We start from the raw sequence: 15,206 nt of genomic DNA on the forward strand, positions 1-15,206 counted from the left end.
AATATATCTGCTCAAAGCAGGCAAGACGAACACCCCGACATCACTGGAGGCAGAGCTCTCAGTAGACTAGAAAATGCACAGAAGATATTAAAGTAAAGTCATATTAAGTGCATAGATTGTTTTATTTTTATTTTTGAAGTGGGAAAGAAGTGTTTCAATAAAATATATTTATGATCCCTAATAAATCTTTGTTTGGGGAAGAGATATATAGATTTACAATTTTGTGAACATTTTCTGTGTTTCATGTTGTTTTGGGGTCATTTTTTAAAAGGATCTATTGAAATTAAGTTGATCCCAAGGTGACCCTTGTACATATGGCCCAGGGCCATCGATCTCAGTGATCCTATCCTTATGGTTAACGCTATATGGGAGCACCGCAGAGATGTACCTCGCAGTATTCTGTAACAATGCAGAAATCTTTTTTCTCCAGGAAACTTCCGAAGAACTGGACGATGGAGGGGTGCCTGAGGTTGCCTAGAAGTTTGGCCTCACTAGCTGAAGGAAGTGTGGCGTCTCCTCTCATGGTATTGCATGGGATTCTCTTGATGACTTTCCTGTAACACAATTATAATCAGTGAGAAAACAGTAACACGAGAACAATCTTCCCACTGGTATGCATCACTGGACACGTATTCAAAAGCCGTTTTCCTGAAGAATATGGTTTGGAACAAAGCTGGTTATGTACAGTTACTCAGGTCGCCTGGTTCCAGAGCTACATTCTGGTAAGCCACTAGCCAACGGTTGCATCCAGTTGCTGGTGGATACTTCCTCATCTTCTACTTGGGTCCCATCTGCCCTGGCACTGCTGGATCAGCCTATGGCTCTCCTGCTACGTCTGCACAGTGGCATCAGGTTGCATGATGGTGACCTCATGCTTGGTATTCTGTTTTGCCATGCTTTGTCTGAGGTTAATTCCCTCTCCTGACTCTTTTCCCTTACTGCTATTGTTCCTGATTCTGACTCCTGATGGAACCTGACCGCTGCCTTGCTTCTGGATATTGCTTCTGCCTCGCCCTTGCCATTGTTCATCTGGTACCCGTTGTTCTACTACTGGCTCTGACCCTTGGCTCTATTTCTAACAATGCTCCTGCCTTGACCTCTGGCCTTCCGGTTCCTTGGTCCTGACTATGCTACTACTGCCTCCAATCTGTGACAATTTCAAAGACTGTATCTTGTAGCGAAGTCCGTACCTCCTTGTAGAGGTTGTGGGTGAAAACTAAGATATCCCTTAGAGCAGGCATGCTCAACCTGCGGCCCTCCAGCTGTTGTAAAACTACAACTCCTAGCATGCCCAAACAGCCTACAGCTATCAGCCTACAGCAGGGCATTGTGGGAGTTGTAGTTTTACAACAGCTGGAGGGCCACAGGTTGAGCATGCCTGCCTTTAGAGCCTGAGACCCCGGTCTAGTCAATGTTACTGCTTAGAGAATACATATCCCTGTTACACGAGGGGTACCAAATCATGTATTTACATCTGGATGAACCTTCTCAAAGACATAAAGAAATGAGCTATTTAAGATATGAAGGGTATAAGTCATGGGGGGGGTGACATTTTAATTTTTGGTGGTCCTAGAGGTCCAAGTAGCAGTAGGTTGAACAATTATGGGATACAGTACATTAAAGGGGTTTTATGGTGTTTTTACTGATGATCTATCCTCTGGATAGGTCACCTGGGACTCCCCATCAGCTGTTTGAGAAGACACTGCCACTCAGAGTAGCACTGCGGCCTTCTCTCTGCTTACCATACATTATATAGCGACTGTGTTTGGTGTCAAGGCCATATGACCAATGAACGTGATGTTATATGGCCTAGGAAAAACTGGAGAAGGCCGCGGCCTTCTCAAACAGCTGATCGGCGGGGGGTCCCAGGTGTGATGACCTATCCAGACAATAGGTCATCCGTAAAAAAAACACTTGAAGACCTCTTTAAGAAATTTTTGTCAACACTGGAATATTGTGGAATAAAGTAATACGTTTTGATGATACGCATTACATGGATGACTAGCATGTCAAATACACTCACCTAAAGAATTATTAGGAACACCATACTAATACGGTGTTGGACCCCCTTTTGCCTTCAGAACTGCCTTAATTCTACGTGGCATTGATTCCACAAGGTGCTGATAGCATTCTTTAGAAATGTTGGCCCATATTGATAGGATAGCATCTTGCAGTTGATGGAGATTTGAGGGATGCACATCCAGGGCACGAAGCTCCCGTTCCACCACATCCCAAAGATGCTCTATTGGGTTGAGATCTGGTGACTGTGGGGCCATTTTAGTACAGTGAACTCATTGTCATGTTCAAGAAACCAATTTGAAATGATTCGAGCTTTGTGACATGGTGCATTATCCTGCTGGAAGTAGCCATCAGAGGATGGGTACATGGTGGTCATGAAGGGCAGGACATGGTCAGAAACAATGCTCAGGTAGCCCGTGGCATTTAAACCATGGCCAATTGGCACTAAAGGGGCCTAAAGTGTGCCCAGAAAACATCCCCCACACCATTACACCACCACCACCAGCCTGCATTGTGGTAACAAGGCATGATGGATACATGTTCTCATTCTGTTTACGCCAAATTCGGACTCTACCATTTGAATGTCTCAACAGAAATCGAGACTCATCAGACCAGGCAACATTTTTCCAGTCTTCAACAGTCCAATTTTGGTGAGCTCGTGCAAATTGTAGCCTCTTTTTCCTATTTGTAGTGGAGATGAGTGGTACCCGGTGGGGTCTTCTGCTGTTGTAGCCCACCTTTCTTTCCCATTCTGACATTCAGTTTGGAGTTCAGGAGATTGTCTTGACCAGGACCACAACCCTACATGCATTGAAGCAACTGCCATGTGATTGGTTGACTAGATAATCGCATTAATGAGAAATAGAACATGGTGTTCCTAATAATTCTTTAGGTGAGTGTATATAAAGGGTTAATAAATGAGTAGAAATACCCCGCCAAGGGATCTCATATTAATTATTTCAAGACCTGCAAAAAAGGTAATTAAAAAAGCCTAAATCTCCTCTGTCAGGTTCCAGGATAGAGAAGTAATTGATTTGGACAAGGCTTCTAACTCTCTAAAATTAAACATTTAAGTCATCATTTTGTAGGTTCTTAAAATCCTGACACGTTGATAAGACTGGGCAGCCGATTCTGTCACCACAGGCCCTTCATAAAGAGTTGTCGCTGGCGGCATCAGAAAATGCCATTCAGATCCGAGATTTCTTACTAAGTCCCTATTATATCTTTATAGTAGGAAAGGTTCCTGTGTTCTGATCCTTGCATAGACATAAAGTGATACAATCCATGGCTGCCACATTAATGCTGCACACTATGGGGGACATTTATCAATAATGGTGTCATTTGTGCCAAAAAAAATACTAACATTACAAATCAAAAGTGAAGATTGTTTCACCTCATATATAAAAAAATGTGACTTTTTTTAATATAAACTTGATTATTCGCCTATTTTTCTTGATTTCCGACATTTTGACACCAATAGCACTAAAATGCGACTTTTCAAAACCAAAATGCACCCTTTCAGCCAACCCTGCCAGACTACACTTGTGACTTTTTAAATACATTGGCGACTTTTGAAGCATATTTGAAATATTTCCAGTGGTAAAAATTGCGACTTTTGTCTCAGACTCGGGACGTTTTTGTTATTGTTTTGTTTATATCAAATTATTTATTTATTTTATGCACTTCTATATCACTACTATATTCCGCAGCGCTTTACAGACATTAGCATCCAACTGTCCCCAATGGGGCTCACAATCTAAGGTCCCTATCAGTCTGTCTTTGGAGTGTGGGAGGAAACCGGAAATTTACTGACAAAACCCCGCTGTTTTGCTCATTTATATTAGATAAAAATAAATGCTTCCTCTTTTACTACTTACCTATCACTTGTTTCCACGACGAGTTGGTTTTTCTTTTCATAAATGCAACCTTTTGACAAAAAGTCGCCTCTTTCTGCCATAACTGCGACTTTTTACACAAACCACCAGCACATAAGCTGGCTTAATGGTCAGCAACAATTTGAGCCGATAAGAGGATGATAAATGAGGCGTAAAATATGCGCAAATTTGATAGCCCCGCCCACTTTGAAATTTATAACTAATTTCTGCCGTGATGCCTTCTTTATGGTGAAAATTCTGGAGAAAACAGTTGATACATTTGAATAAAATCATTTTACACCATAATTCTAAAAAAAGTAAATGTCCCCCTATGTGTACAATGAAGGTAATAATGAAACACAGAAAGTACACAGTAAGCTCCCTCTAGTGGTGACCGCAGGTATCCAGAATTGTATCATTTATATTCTCTCTGTATGCACGGCATTTGGAGCAAAGTATTATAAAAAAATTGGTGTTTAGTGGTGGGCATTGACCCAAATATACAAATAAACATTAATATATCTTCTTTTTTTTTTTTATCACAATTTCATGCTTTGCTGTAATGCCTGGAGGGATGTAGGCTGTATGTAATAGTAATGCAGGCAGCACATTATAATAGAGGCATCACTTTACCGCTTCACCTCCTGAGACAGATTTCATACGTGTTCATCCATTCGTCTGCTGATAGCTTGTGTATGTCTTGGTCCTCATGTACGATGACAGCTTGTGTTTGTGCTCGTGTGTGTGTATGGTGACTGCCTGTTTATGTGCATATCTGTGTGTTGTGCCTGCCTGTGTACGTGTGCGTTCATGTGTGCATGGTGACTGCCTGTGTACGTGTGCATTCATGTGTGCATAGTGACTGCCTGTGTACGTGTGCGTTCATGGTGACTGCCTGTGTACGTGTGCATTTATGGTGACTGCCTGTTTATGTGCACATCTGTGTGTTGTGCCTGCCTGTGTACGTATGTATCAAGATGTGTGTGTTGTGCCTGCCTGTGTAGGTATGTATCCAGATGTGTGTATGGTGACTGCCTGTTTATGTGGACATCTGTGTGTTGTGCCTGCCTGTGTAGGTATGTATCCAGATGTGTGCATGGTAACTGCCTGTGTACGTGTGCGTTCATGTGTGTATGGTGACTGCCTGTTCATGTGCACATCTGTGTGTTGTGCCTGCCTGTGTAGGTATGTATCCAGAGGTGTGGTAACTGCCTATGTTTGTATCTATACTGGGAGCTATACTGGTTGCCACTCGGCTTCCTGAGATGCAGATATCACAAAGAAACCTGTGAGTAAAATGTTTATAACTTTCGCGAGGGTAAGAAAACACGTAGAAACTCATGTGAACGCTTCATAAATAAAAGATAATGATTATAAAATCAATCACCGAATACGTCGTCCCGCCTGGCTCGCCACAATATAAGACATCACCGTGAGCTAGTTACTGCCAGGCTGCAGCATATCTTTAACTTCCTCCCATAATTATACGCTGTTGCCCCATCTCCGCCGCTCAGTCACATCACATTTGTCGGAGACAACGGGGATTCACAGGACAATTCGTGTTCAATTTATTCCTCCGTTTTGTGAAATGTCTTCAATAAGGAGTAACAAATTAGCATGTGCATTATCGGAGAAAATAAAAGGCATGAGAAGAAGACGAGCGGGGGAGGGTGAAGGGAAAGGGCTGAAAGGAAGAATTCCGAGTGTCAGCCGAACAATGACAGATTAGAGGAAAGCACGGAACCAGAAGTAAATAACTGTGTTTGGAAGAGAGACAGGAAACGGGTGATGGATATTGTGCGTATTACTATTTTCACCACCACAGATGGAAATACTTGAAGGCTTATATGTACAAATTTAGGTTTTACTGCAGTTTATCCCAATATCGTCATATCCATCGGAGTCCAGGGAGGATCCTCGCACTGGAGTTCAGTACTTTTTTCACATGTGGATGGATCTCTCACTATTTAAGTCCATGATAGTTATGAAAACAGCCAAGCCAAGTTTCCATATGTTTTCCGTAAAACTTTGAAGCCCAGAATACCGTACATCTGCATTTTATAACTGAGGATGACCATCAATGGGTACTGGAATCAGCACATTCGAAAGCATTTTCCAGTGCTGTGTTTTGATGGCCTTTCCTTAAGGAGTTTTCTGGTCCTCAAGATAGGTCATCAATATCAGATCTGTGTCACGGTGGACAGGATACAAGATACACAGAATACCACCAAACAAGTGTCTAGGCAAGAAGCTGAGGATAAAGGTCACCTCCTGACAAATTCCTACCAGCTCTCCCTAGACTTCTGCGCCCACGTTCAGACCCTAAAGGTGGGAATAATGTGTCCTTGTGCCTAGGCTGAAGATTCCCTAAAATCCCTAAGATGGTGAAAGGGGGAAAGAGGCAGCCTGCTCCCTCAGGACCTGGATGGGGCAGGCGTCTCTCTAACAGCCTAGACAGACAACCACAAGAAAACAAAACCAACTTATCTTGTTACTGAGCAGGAACAGCAAATTCTTCCTTCCTTCCTTCCTCTGAGCAAGACAAAAGCTATAACCCGCACAGGACACTGGGAGTGGGCGTAATTTAAACTCAAACCAACAACCCCACCAAGTGCACCTGAAGGGAGGCGGATACAGCTCATTCACAAAACAAAAGGCTACACACGTGCTGCTAACCTGGCAGACCTCCACACATAACCTGAGCAGGTTATACCTGGCACCCCCGCCAATCAGCTGTTTACTGGAAACAGTACAGTGGAAGGAAGGCTCTATCTGTAGCTTCTGGCACGGTGTACTGTAGCTCCTACTCATTGAATGCAGTACACCAGCATGGTCCCTACACAGGGGACCCCATATGGTTTACAGTATAGCACCAGCACATGCCCAAAATCAGCTCATGGTGATGAAAGGTGTCAGACCCCCCCAATGAGCTGATATTCATGAGCAATCCTGAGGATGGGCCATCAGTATCTAAGTACCAGAAAACCCCTTTAAGATATCATTACCTTATCAGTGGGGGTCCAGCTCCAGCCAGTCGGCTGAATGCCTCCTTCATTGTTACATTTGGTTGGTGATACACCTGGTACTGCAGATCAGTCTCATTTAAGTTAATGCTACAGAGCTGCAGTACCGTGCACAGCCACAGACAAATGTGTGGCACTGTAAACAATGAATAGAAAATTTATTTAATTTACAATGGCACCAGAAGTTGACTAAGGATAGCCCATTAATATTATAGTCTTAGAAAACCCCTTGAAGTGCAGCTTATACCATGAGATACACATGTTCTTCACGTATATGTATGTAAATGTTTCCAGAGGTACCATGGGTCGTGTGTGCAGGATCCACTGTGCCAACCAACCACTTTACATTTGGGTGCAAGTCCTCAGGGTAATATCAAGGTGGTCCCCTGGTTTTCCCCTTTAGCCACTGTACAGGGAACCTTGCTTCGCTGCAGGGGAGCCAGCAGGGTGCTACCTCTTTGAATGGTCCCAGTGTGGCTGGCTGCTGACATACAAGATCACAGACACCAGGCATGGCACCAAAGGCAAGGGGCTGAGGTCAGAGAGGGCAGAGTTTGTGTGAATCCATGAAACAGTCCAAAGATCAGGGCAGATGGAAAAGAATCAGTGCAGTGAACTGGTACAGGTCAGGTGACAGAAGATCAGGATACAGGCAGCGGTCAGTACATAGGCAGACAAACAGATTATAGCTCTTTACTGACTCTAGCAGAGCTAGAGAGACCTGGCAGGATCTACAGAGATCAAGGCAAGGAAGTGAAGAACCAGCAGAGCTTATATAACCCAGGCTAATGAGCAATTAGGAACAGCCATGCAGCAGCTCACAGAGCAAGATGAGGTTACCCCTATTAGTACTTCACTGAGGTGAGATACAACAAACAATAGGATTAATACTCATACGTACAGGAAGCCAGCACCCATACCTTGTACCGCCATTGTAACATACTGAAGATATGTGAAATAAAGTAGCGTTCATGGGGGACCAATATTCCAGAAAAGCCCCATTAACAAGGTATTCTCCACACTGGATGCATGTAAGTTGACTCCATTCCCACCCAATCCCAGCTTTTGGGCTTTTCTTTATAGTCTCAAATCTCAGAGCAACATTTAGTTCAAAAATATATATTTTTATTTCACATCTTTGCCCTCCATCCACAAAGTAATTTAAAATATATCTCTCCAATGGGATCACTGTATACCGTGGTATACCCAGGCTGCGCCACATCTATTGGCAGCTCATTCTTCGTGAACTCCTGTCCGTTATACTAAAAAGAAAGTGAAGCTAGGGAACCGGGTGGGAGGATTAATGGTCAAGACGACAGCGGCATCCTTTATAGGTGACCCTGGCTTTGTACACAGAGCGGATTTACTTAATGACTTTATCTGGCTCAGAGAGTGACAGTGCGGTGTCAAGTGGCTTCGCTTTTTGCCCTGTTTAACCAGGACAGAAAATCCATCTTGCAATGCCATGTCTGAGAGCACCAACAGGAAGGCTTAGGTTCAGACAAACTGCGATGGGATTAGCCGCTAATAAATCGCTGTAATGTGTTTGTATCTAGGTTATCGACCCTTTGATCACATTATCAGTTTGTTTTCTTACCTTCCGTCGTCTACCAAGCTCAACGAATCTCTCCCTAAGGCAAATCATAGAAAAAGTAGAATATCTATAGCAAAATTGAGATGGCCATACACTTTAGATAGCTGTCTGCTGAATGATTGTATGGTCAACAGCTGATCGTCCTGACTTCTCCTATATACATGCATGCTTGACTCGGCTGAGTGGGCATCTGTTCTAAAGGAGCAGAAGGAAATAATCTGCTAACACACTCCTGTGATGGTGGCTTGTCTCCTTTGAAGATAAAAGGATCAGGCATGTCGAAATCTAACATACCCGACTCTTCTCTGCCCCGATATGTGTCCTCATCCAAAATTACGCATGCAAGAGGAAAGGTGAATAGGGATGACAATCACCGAATACTCTATATCACCCTTCACCACTGGTGTGAGTGCTCGCCTGCAAGTGGAAGGGGTAGATCCTTACCACTCCACTAAAAATCCAAGGATCAAAGTATTTCTAGGATTTTCGTCCATTAGCAGAAGGAAAAAATATGGAGAACGTTGAACATTGAGTGATGCATAGCTCTCCCCATACTTTTTTTCTGTGCATTTTGTGATCTATTATTGAACGAGTGTAACCTCGGTGGCCTTTGCCTGCAGGTACGGGCGCTGCTCCACTCTCTTTTTGTCTGTATCAGGTCCAGCACTCCAGCAAAAGGCCTGGGTGTCAGTGTCCTGTGTGTCTATTGGGGATATCATTCATTGACTTACAAGAATAAGGTCCTATAAAATGTAACTTTTAATGTAGAATAATAAAATAAAACAAAATTCATGCGCCCCCAAGTGTAGGGCAATTGGTCATGACAGAAAAAGATCCACTTACTACCAGACCACAGATCCAATTCTACAGTCTCAAAAAACATGGCCATCCTGGTACCATCTTGGCCGCTGTAGTCATCTTGTCTCACCAGGAAGGATTCGCTTCATCCCTAGTCCAGAACGCGTCCCACTTGTGGTGCTCAGGTCATGGGTGATGATGTGGGTTATCTGGTACTTGATTTTAGTTATAGCCCGGTTACAGCAATTAGTAAAGATGAGAACTGGATGTTGGTGGGTCTTCTGTATGGAACGGCAGCTACAAATCCCTGTTACACCCTACAAGAAGAGGGAAGGGACTATCTCAATCACTAGCAATGCCTACCCACAGAGCACCCGCCCCCTGACAAGGGTGGCCCCGTCTGGAACCGCGCCCTAATTTTGGACCTATGACCTAAAAATCCCTAGCGTTGCCCAATGGGCAATGTTTCTATCTCTGTATGACTGGAGTCCTCAGGGACTTCAATGCCAAGGGATAGATTGTGACAAAAATAAAAATAAAACATTTGAATGGGGATAGAATAAATAAATTAACAAAAAGATGAGGGCTGACCAAATGATCCAGGTCTTTACCTCAAAAATGTGGGCCCACAAACAGTGGATTCTGGACCTATTTAGTCATCTAAAACTCATCTCAAGGTACGAGAAAGGAATAACTGGTGGTCTCTCTAAATAAAGCAGGCAAGGGGTAATTACGGACTGGTACATTTTATTTTAGGCAAGGTCCCAATTCCGTTCATATTTCTTTTATTTTAGATATTGTTTATTGAACCTCACTTCTTTCTGCAGTATTGCAAGGGTTAAACCCTCCTTTTGTTTTGTGTGCAGTTGCTAGGTTGTTTCTAATGTGTTAATCAGCTTCTGCTGTATCTGCTGTGCTGCAAAGCTGCTATAATCTGCTTGTCTACCCGTGTACCAACTTCTGCCGGATTACTGGATTCTGACCTTCTGCTGCCTGACTTGACCTATGCCGATTACCATACTGACCCTGTGCTGCCTGCCATGAACTTTGGACTTTCTTCGATTTTCACAAAACGCTGCCTGCCCTGACCTCGGCCTGTTACTAAGAGTTTTAACTTATCCCTCGTTGCTTCACACCAGTGTCTTTGACCTCAGTGAGTCAGCTGTCAACCACACCAGGACTACTCCCGGAGGTAGCAGCCTGGTGGCTCCCCTGCAGTGAAGTACAGACCCCTGTATACTGGTAAACCAGGGCACTGCCAGAATAACTCCCTTAGGTTAAGCCCCAAGTCAAACCGATTGATTGATACAGGGGTTCTAAACCACTACCTGTAACAAGGAGAGTCAGAACATCCTCATACACATAAGATGGTCAGCAGGTTCTGCCAACATTGGTGGATTCAGCTGACATTGCTCCAATGTGTATGGTTGACCTAATTCTCTGAAATGTTTGACCATGGTTTCCACAATGGTCTGAATATTTAAAAAGGTTTTTCAAATAAACGTAATGTTTAGAAGGGTGTCCTGTCCCACTCCTATAACCCCACCCCATGGGACTGAAGACAAATCACACACCCATCATAACATTATGCCCTGACTCTAGCATTGAAAAGATAAAGAAATAAGGAGCCATTGAGTAAAATTGTGTGTTCAATTAAAACCTGGTTGGGAGTCTACTCCATTCGTTATCCAATGCAGAACGCAACAATGGTGGGGATCTTTAGCAATAACAGGGTGACCCTAAAATAAAGCAAGATTACATTTGGACCCTCATCTGGTGCTAATTAATATCATCCAACCCCTGACCACCTGGCACTTGCTGCTTCTTTGCCCCACATTTCTTGACTTAATTCCCTCTCCCCTCTGTTGTAGGACCTGTAGCGGAGGAGTTCTCACCACTCATTGAAATAAGGGATGCAGACAGCCCATCTCCAGGGGATTGATAGCAGCCACATCGGCTACCTCTGGAAAGGTATGTCTGTCCTTCAGTAAAGCACAGTGTAAAAAATGACAGATTTGGGCAAGCATGTCATTACCGGAGCATTTCAGTGTAAAACATAGGTCTCTTTTGAGGGATCCTGTTGAGATTCCGTGCTGCCCCTGATCTGGGCAGAGTAAACCTGACGACAAGTTCCCTTTAATACACATGTTAAAGTAATGTGATTCACTATACAGAATAGCCGTAAACGTTACACTATACTATGGACACTGTTTCCTCATTAGTCCTCTGAAATCTAAAATATCTATGGTCCAACAAAGCCAACTGGGACCAATTAAACCTAATAGCTTACTTGCAACCAAAGTTTAATGACTCCACAATGTTGACCTTGTCACCCACAATATTCTACCAGTAAACGTCTATTGCTTTTCCATAGGAATTATCTATGAATGCATGGCATAATTAGCAAACAAAGGGACTTGGGGTCATGGGTCTAATGTGATAAAAGACAAAGGTGATGATCCTTGAGTCCAACATTTCCATGGACCATACATGAACAGTAAGGGAATGGCTGTGTAAGACTGTTATTTATTTAAGTTTTACCTGGAGTAAAACTCCATATTTCATTAACAAGAGCATTGCATATTAAATATGGAGGTGAGAGATGTGAAAGATAACTGACTTGTCTCCCCTTACCAATATAGCTGGTTGCATTGGAACCCAATGAGCTCATGGATTGGAGACTTTCTCAGTGAGAATGGATTGTCCAAAAAGGATAATGCCATTAACATCATCAGAATGAGCAGGTTAACCACTTCAGCCCCGCTAGGTGAAACCCCCTTCATGACCAGAGCACTTTTTACACTTCGGCACTACACTACTTTCACCGTTTATTGCTCGGTCATGCAACTTACCACCCAAATGAATTTTACCTCCTTTTCTTCTCACTAATAGAGCTTTCATTGGGTGGTATTTCATTGCTGCTGGCATTTTTACTTTTTTTGTTATTAATCAAAATGTAACGATTTTTTTGCAAAAAAATGACATTTTTCACTTTCAGCTGAAAAATTTTGCAAAAAAAACGACATCCATATATAAATTTTTCACCAAATTTATTGTTCTACATGTCTTTGATAAAAAAAAAATGTTTGGGCAAAAAAAAAAATGGTTTGGGTAAAAGTTATAGCATTTACAAACTATGGTACAAAAATGTGAATTTCCGCTTTTTGAAACAGCTCTGACTTTCTGAGCACCTGTCATGATTCCTAAGGTTCTACAATGCCCAAACAGTAGAAAACCCCCACAAATGACCCCATTTCGGAAAGTAGACACCCTAAGGTATTCGCTGATGGGCATAGTGAGTTCATAGAACTTTTTATTTTTTGTCACAAGTTAGCGGAAAATGATGATGATTTTTATTTTATTTTTTTTTCTTACAAAGTCTCATATTCCACTAACTTGCGACAAAAAATAAAAAAATCTAGGAACTCACCATGCCCCTCACAGAATACCTTGGGGTGTCTTCTTTCCAAAATGGGGTCACTTGTGGCGTAGTTATACTGCCCTGGCAATTTAGGGGCCCAAATGTGTGAGAAGAACTTTGCAATCAAAATGTGTAAAAAATGACCGGTGAAATCCAAAAGGTGCACTTTGGAATATGTGCCCCTTTGCCCACCTTGGCAGCAAAAAAGTGTGACACATCTGGTATCGCCGTACTCAGGAGAAGTTGGGGAATGTGTTTTGGGGTGTCATTTTACATATACCCATGCTGGGTGAGAAAAATATCTTGGTCAAATGCCAACTTTGTATAAAAAAATGGGAAAAGTTGTCTTTTGCCAAGATATTTCTCTCACCCAGCATGGGTATATGTAAAATGACACCCCAAAACACATTCCCCAACTTCTCCTGAGTACGGCGATACCAGATGTGTCACACTTTTTTGCTGCCAAGGTGGGCAAAGGGGCACATATTCCAAAGTGCACCTTTCAGATTTTGCAGGCCATTTTTTACACATTTTGATTGCAAGGTACTTCTCACACATTTGGGCCCCTAAATTGCCAGGGCAGTATAACTACGCCACAAGTGACCCCATTTTGGAAAGAAGACACCCCAAGGTATTCCGTGAGGGGCACGGCGAGTTCCTAGACTTTTTTATTTTTTGTCACAAGTTAGCGGAAAATGATGATTTTTCTTTTTTTTTCTTTTTTCCTTACAAAGTCTCATATTCCACTAACTTGCGACAAAAAATAAAAAATTCGAGGAACTCGCCATGCCCCTCACGGAATACCTTGGGGTGTCTTCTTTCCAAAATGGGGTCACTTGTGGCGTAGTTATACTGCCCTGGCAATTTAGGGGCCCAAATGTGTGAGAAGAACTTTGCAATCAAAATCTGTAAAAAATGACCGGTGAAATCCGAAAGGTGCACTTTGGAATATGTGCCCCTTTGCCCACCTTGGCAGCATAAAAGTGTGACACATCTGGTATCGCCGTACTCAGGAGAAGTTGGGGAATGTGTTTTGGGGTGTCATTTTACATATACCCATGCTGGGTGAGAGAAATATCTTGGCAAAAGACAACTTTTCCCATTTTTTTATACAAAGTTGGCATTTGACCAAGATATTTTTCTCACCCAGCATGGGTATATGTAAAATGACACCCCAAAACACATTGCCCAACTTCTCCTGAGTACGGCGATACCAGATGTGTGACACTTTTTTGCTGCCAAGGTGGGCAAAGGGGCACATATTCCAAAGTGCACCTTTCGGATTTTGCAGGCCATTTTTTACACATTTTGATTGCAAAGTACTTCTCACACATTTGGGCCCCTAAATTGCCAGGGCAGTATAACTACGCCACAAGTGACCCCATTTTGGAAAGAAGACACCCCAAGGTATTCCGTGAGGGGCATGGCGAGTTCCTAGAATTTTTTATTTTTTGTCGCAAGTTAGTGGAATATGAGACTTTGTAAGGAAAAAAGAAAAAAAAAAGAAAAATCATCATTTTCCGCTAACTTGTGACAAAAAATAAAAAATTCTAGGAACTCGCCGTGCCCCTCACGGAATACCTTGGGGTGTCTTCTTTCCAAAATGGGGTCACTTGTGGCGTAGTTATACTGCCCTGGCAATTTAGGGGCCCAAATGTGTAAGAAGTACCTTGCAATCAAAATGTGTAAAAAATGGCCTGCGAAATCCGAAAGGTGCCCCTTTGCCCACCTTGGCTGCAAAAAAGTGTCACACATGTGGTATCGCCGTACTCAGGAGAAGTTGGGTAATGTGTTTTGGGGGGTCATTTTACATATACCCATGCTGGGTGAGAGAAATATCTTGGCAAAAGACAACTTTTCCCATTTTTTTTATACAAAGTTGGCATTTGACCAAGATATTTTTCTCACCCAGCATGGGTATATGTAAAATGACACCCCAAAACACATTCCCCAACTTCTCCTGAGTACGGCGATACCAGATGTGTGACACTTTTTTGCAGCCTAGATGCGCAAAGGGGCCCAAATTCCTTTTAGGAGGGCATTTTTAGACATTTGGATCCCAGACTTCTTCTCACACTTTCGGGCCCCTAAAAAGCCAGGGCAGTATAAATACCCCACATGTGACCCCACTTTGGAAAGAAGACACCCCAAGGTATTCAATGAGGGGCATGGCGAGTTCCTAGAATTTTTTTTTTTTTTGCATAAGTTAGCGGATATTGATTTTTTTTTTTTTTTTTTTTTCTCACAAAGTCTCACTTTCCGCTAACTTAGGACAAAAATTTCAATCTTTCATGGACTCAATATGCCCCTCACGGAATACCTTGGGGTGTCTTCTTTCCGAAATGGGGTCACATGTGGGGTATTTATACTGCCCTGGCTTTTTAGGGGCCCTAAAGCGTGAGAAGAAGTCTGGAATATAAATGTCTAAAAATGTTTACGCATTTGGATTCCGTGAGGGGTATGGTGAGTTCATGGGA

At 42.8% G+C, this 15,206-nt stretch overlaps 1 protein-coding gene across 1 annotated transcript in view; it reads right to left on the reverse strand.

Annotated features, from left to right (window-relative positions):
• The window catches only part of LOC122920828 (serine/threonine-protein kinase Nek11-like), a 202,856-nt gene that overhangs the window by 111,260 nt on the left and 76,390 nt on the right, over positions 1–15,206 (reverse strand). Inside the window, exon 3 of the mRNA XM_044270580.1 lies at positions 389–554. Within this exon, the coding sequence (XP_044126515.1) occupies positions 389–554 (166 nt within the window). The remainder of the gene's footprint in view (positions 1–388; positions 555–15,206) is intronic.

Source organism: Bufo gargarizans, chromosome 10, assembly GCF_014858855.1.
Source record: "Bufo gargarizans isolate SCDJY-AF-19 chromosome 10, ASM1485885v1, whole genome shotgun sequence".
Taxonomy (NCBI): domain Eukaryota; kingdom Metazoa; phylum Chordata; class Amphibia; order Anura; family Bufonidae; genus Bufo; species Bufo gargarizans.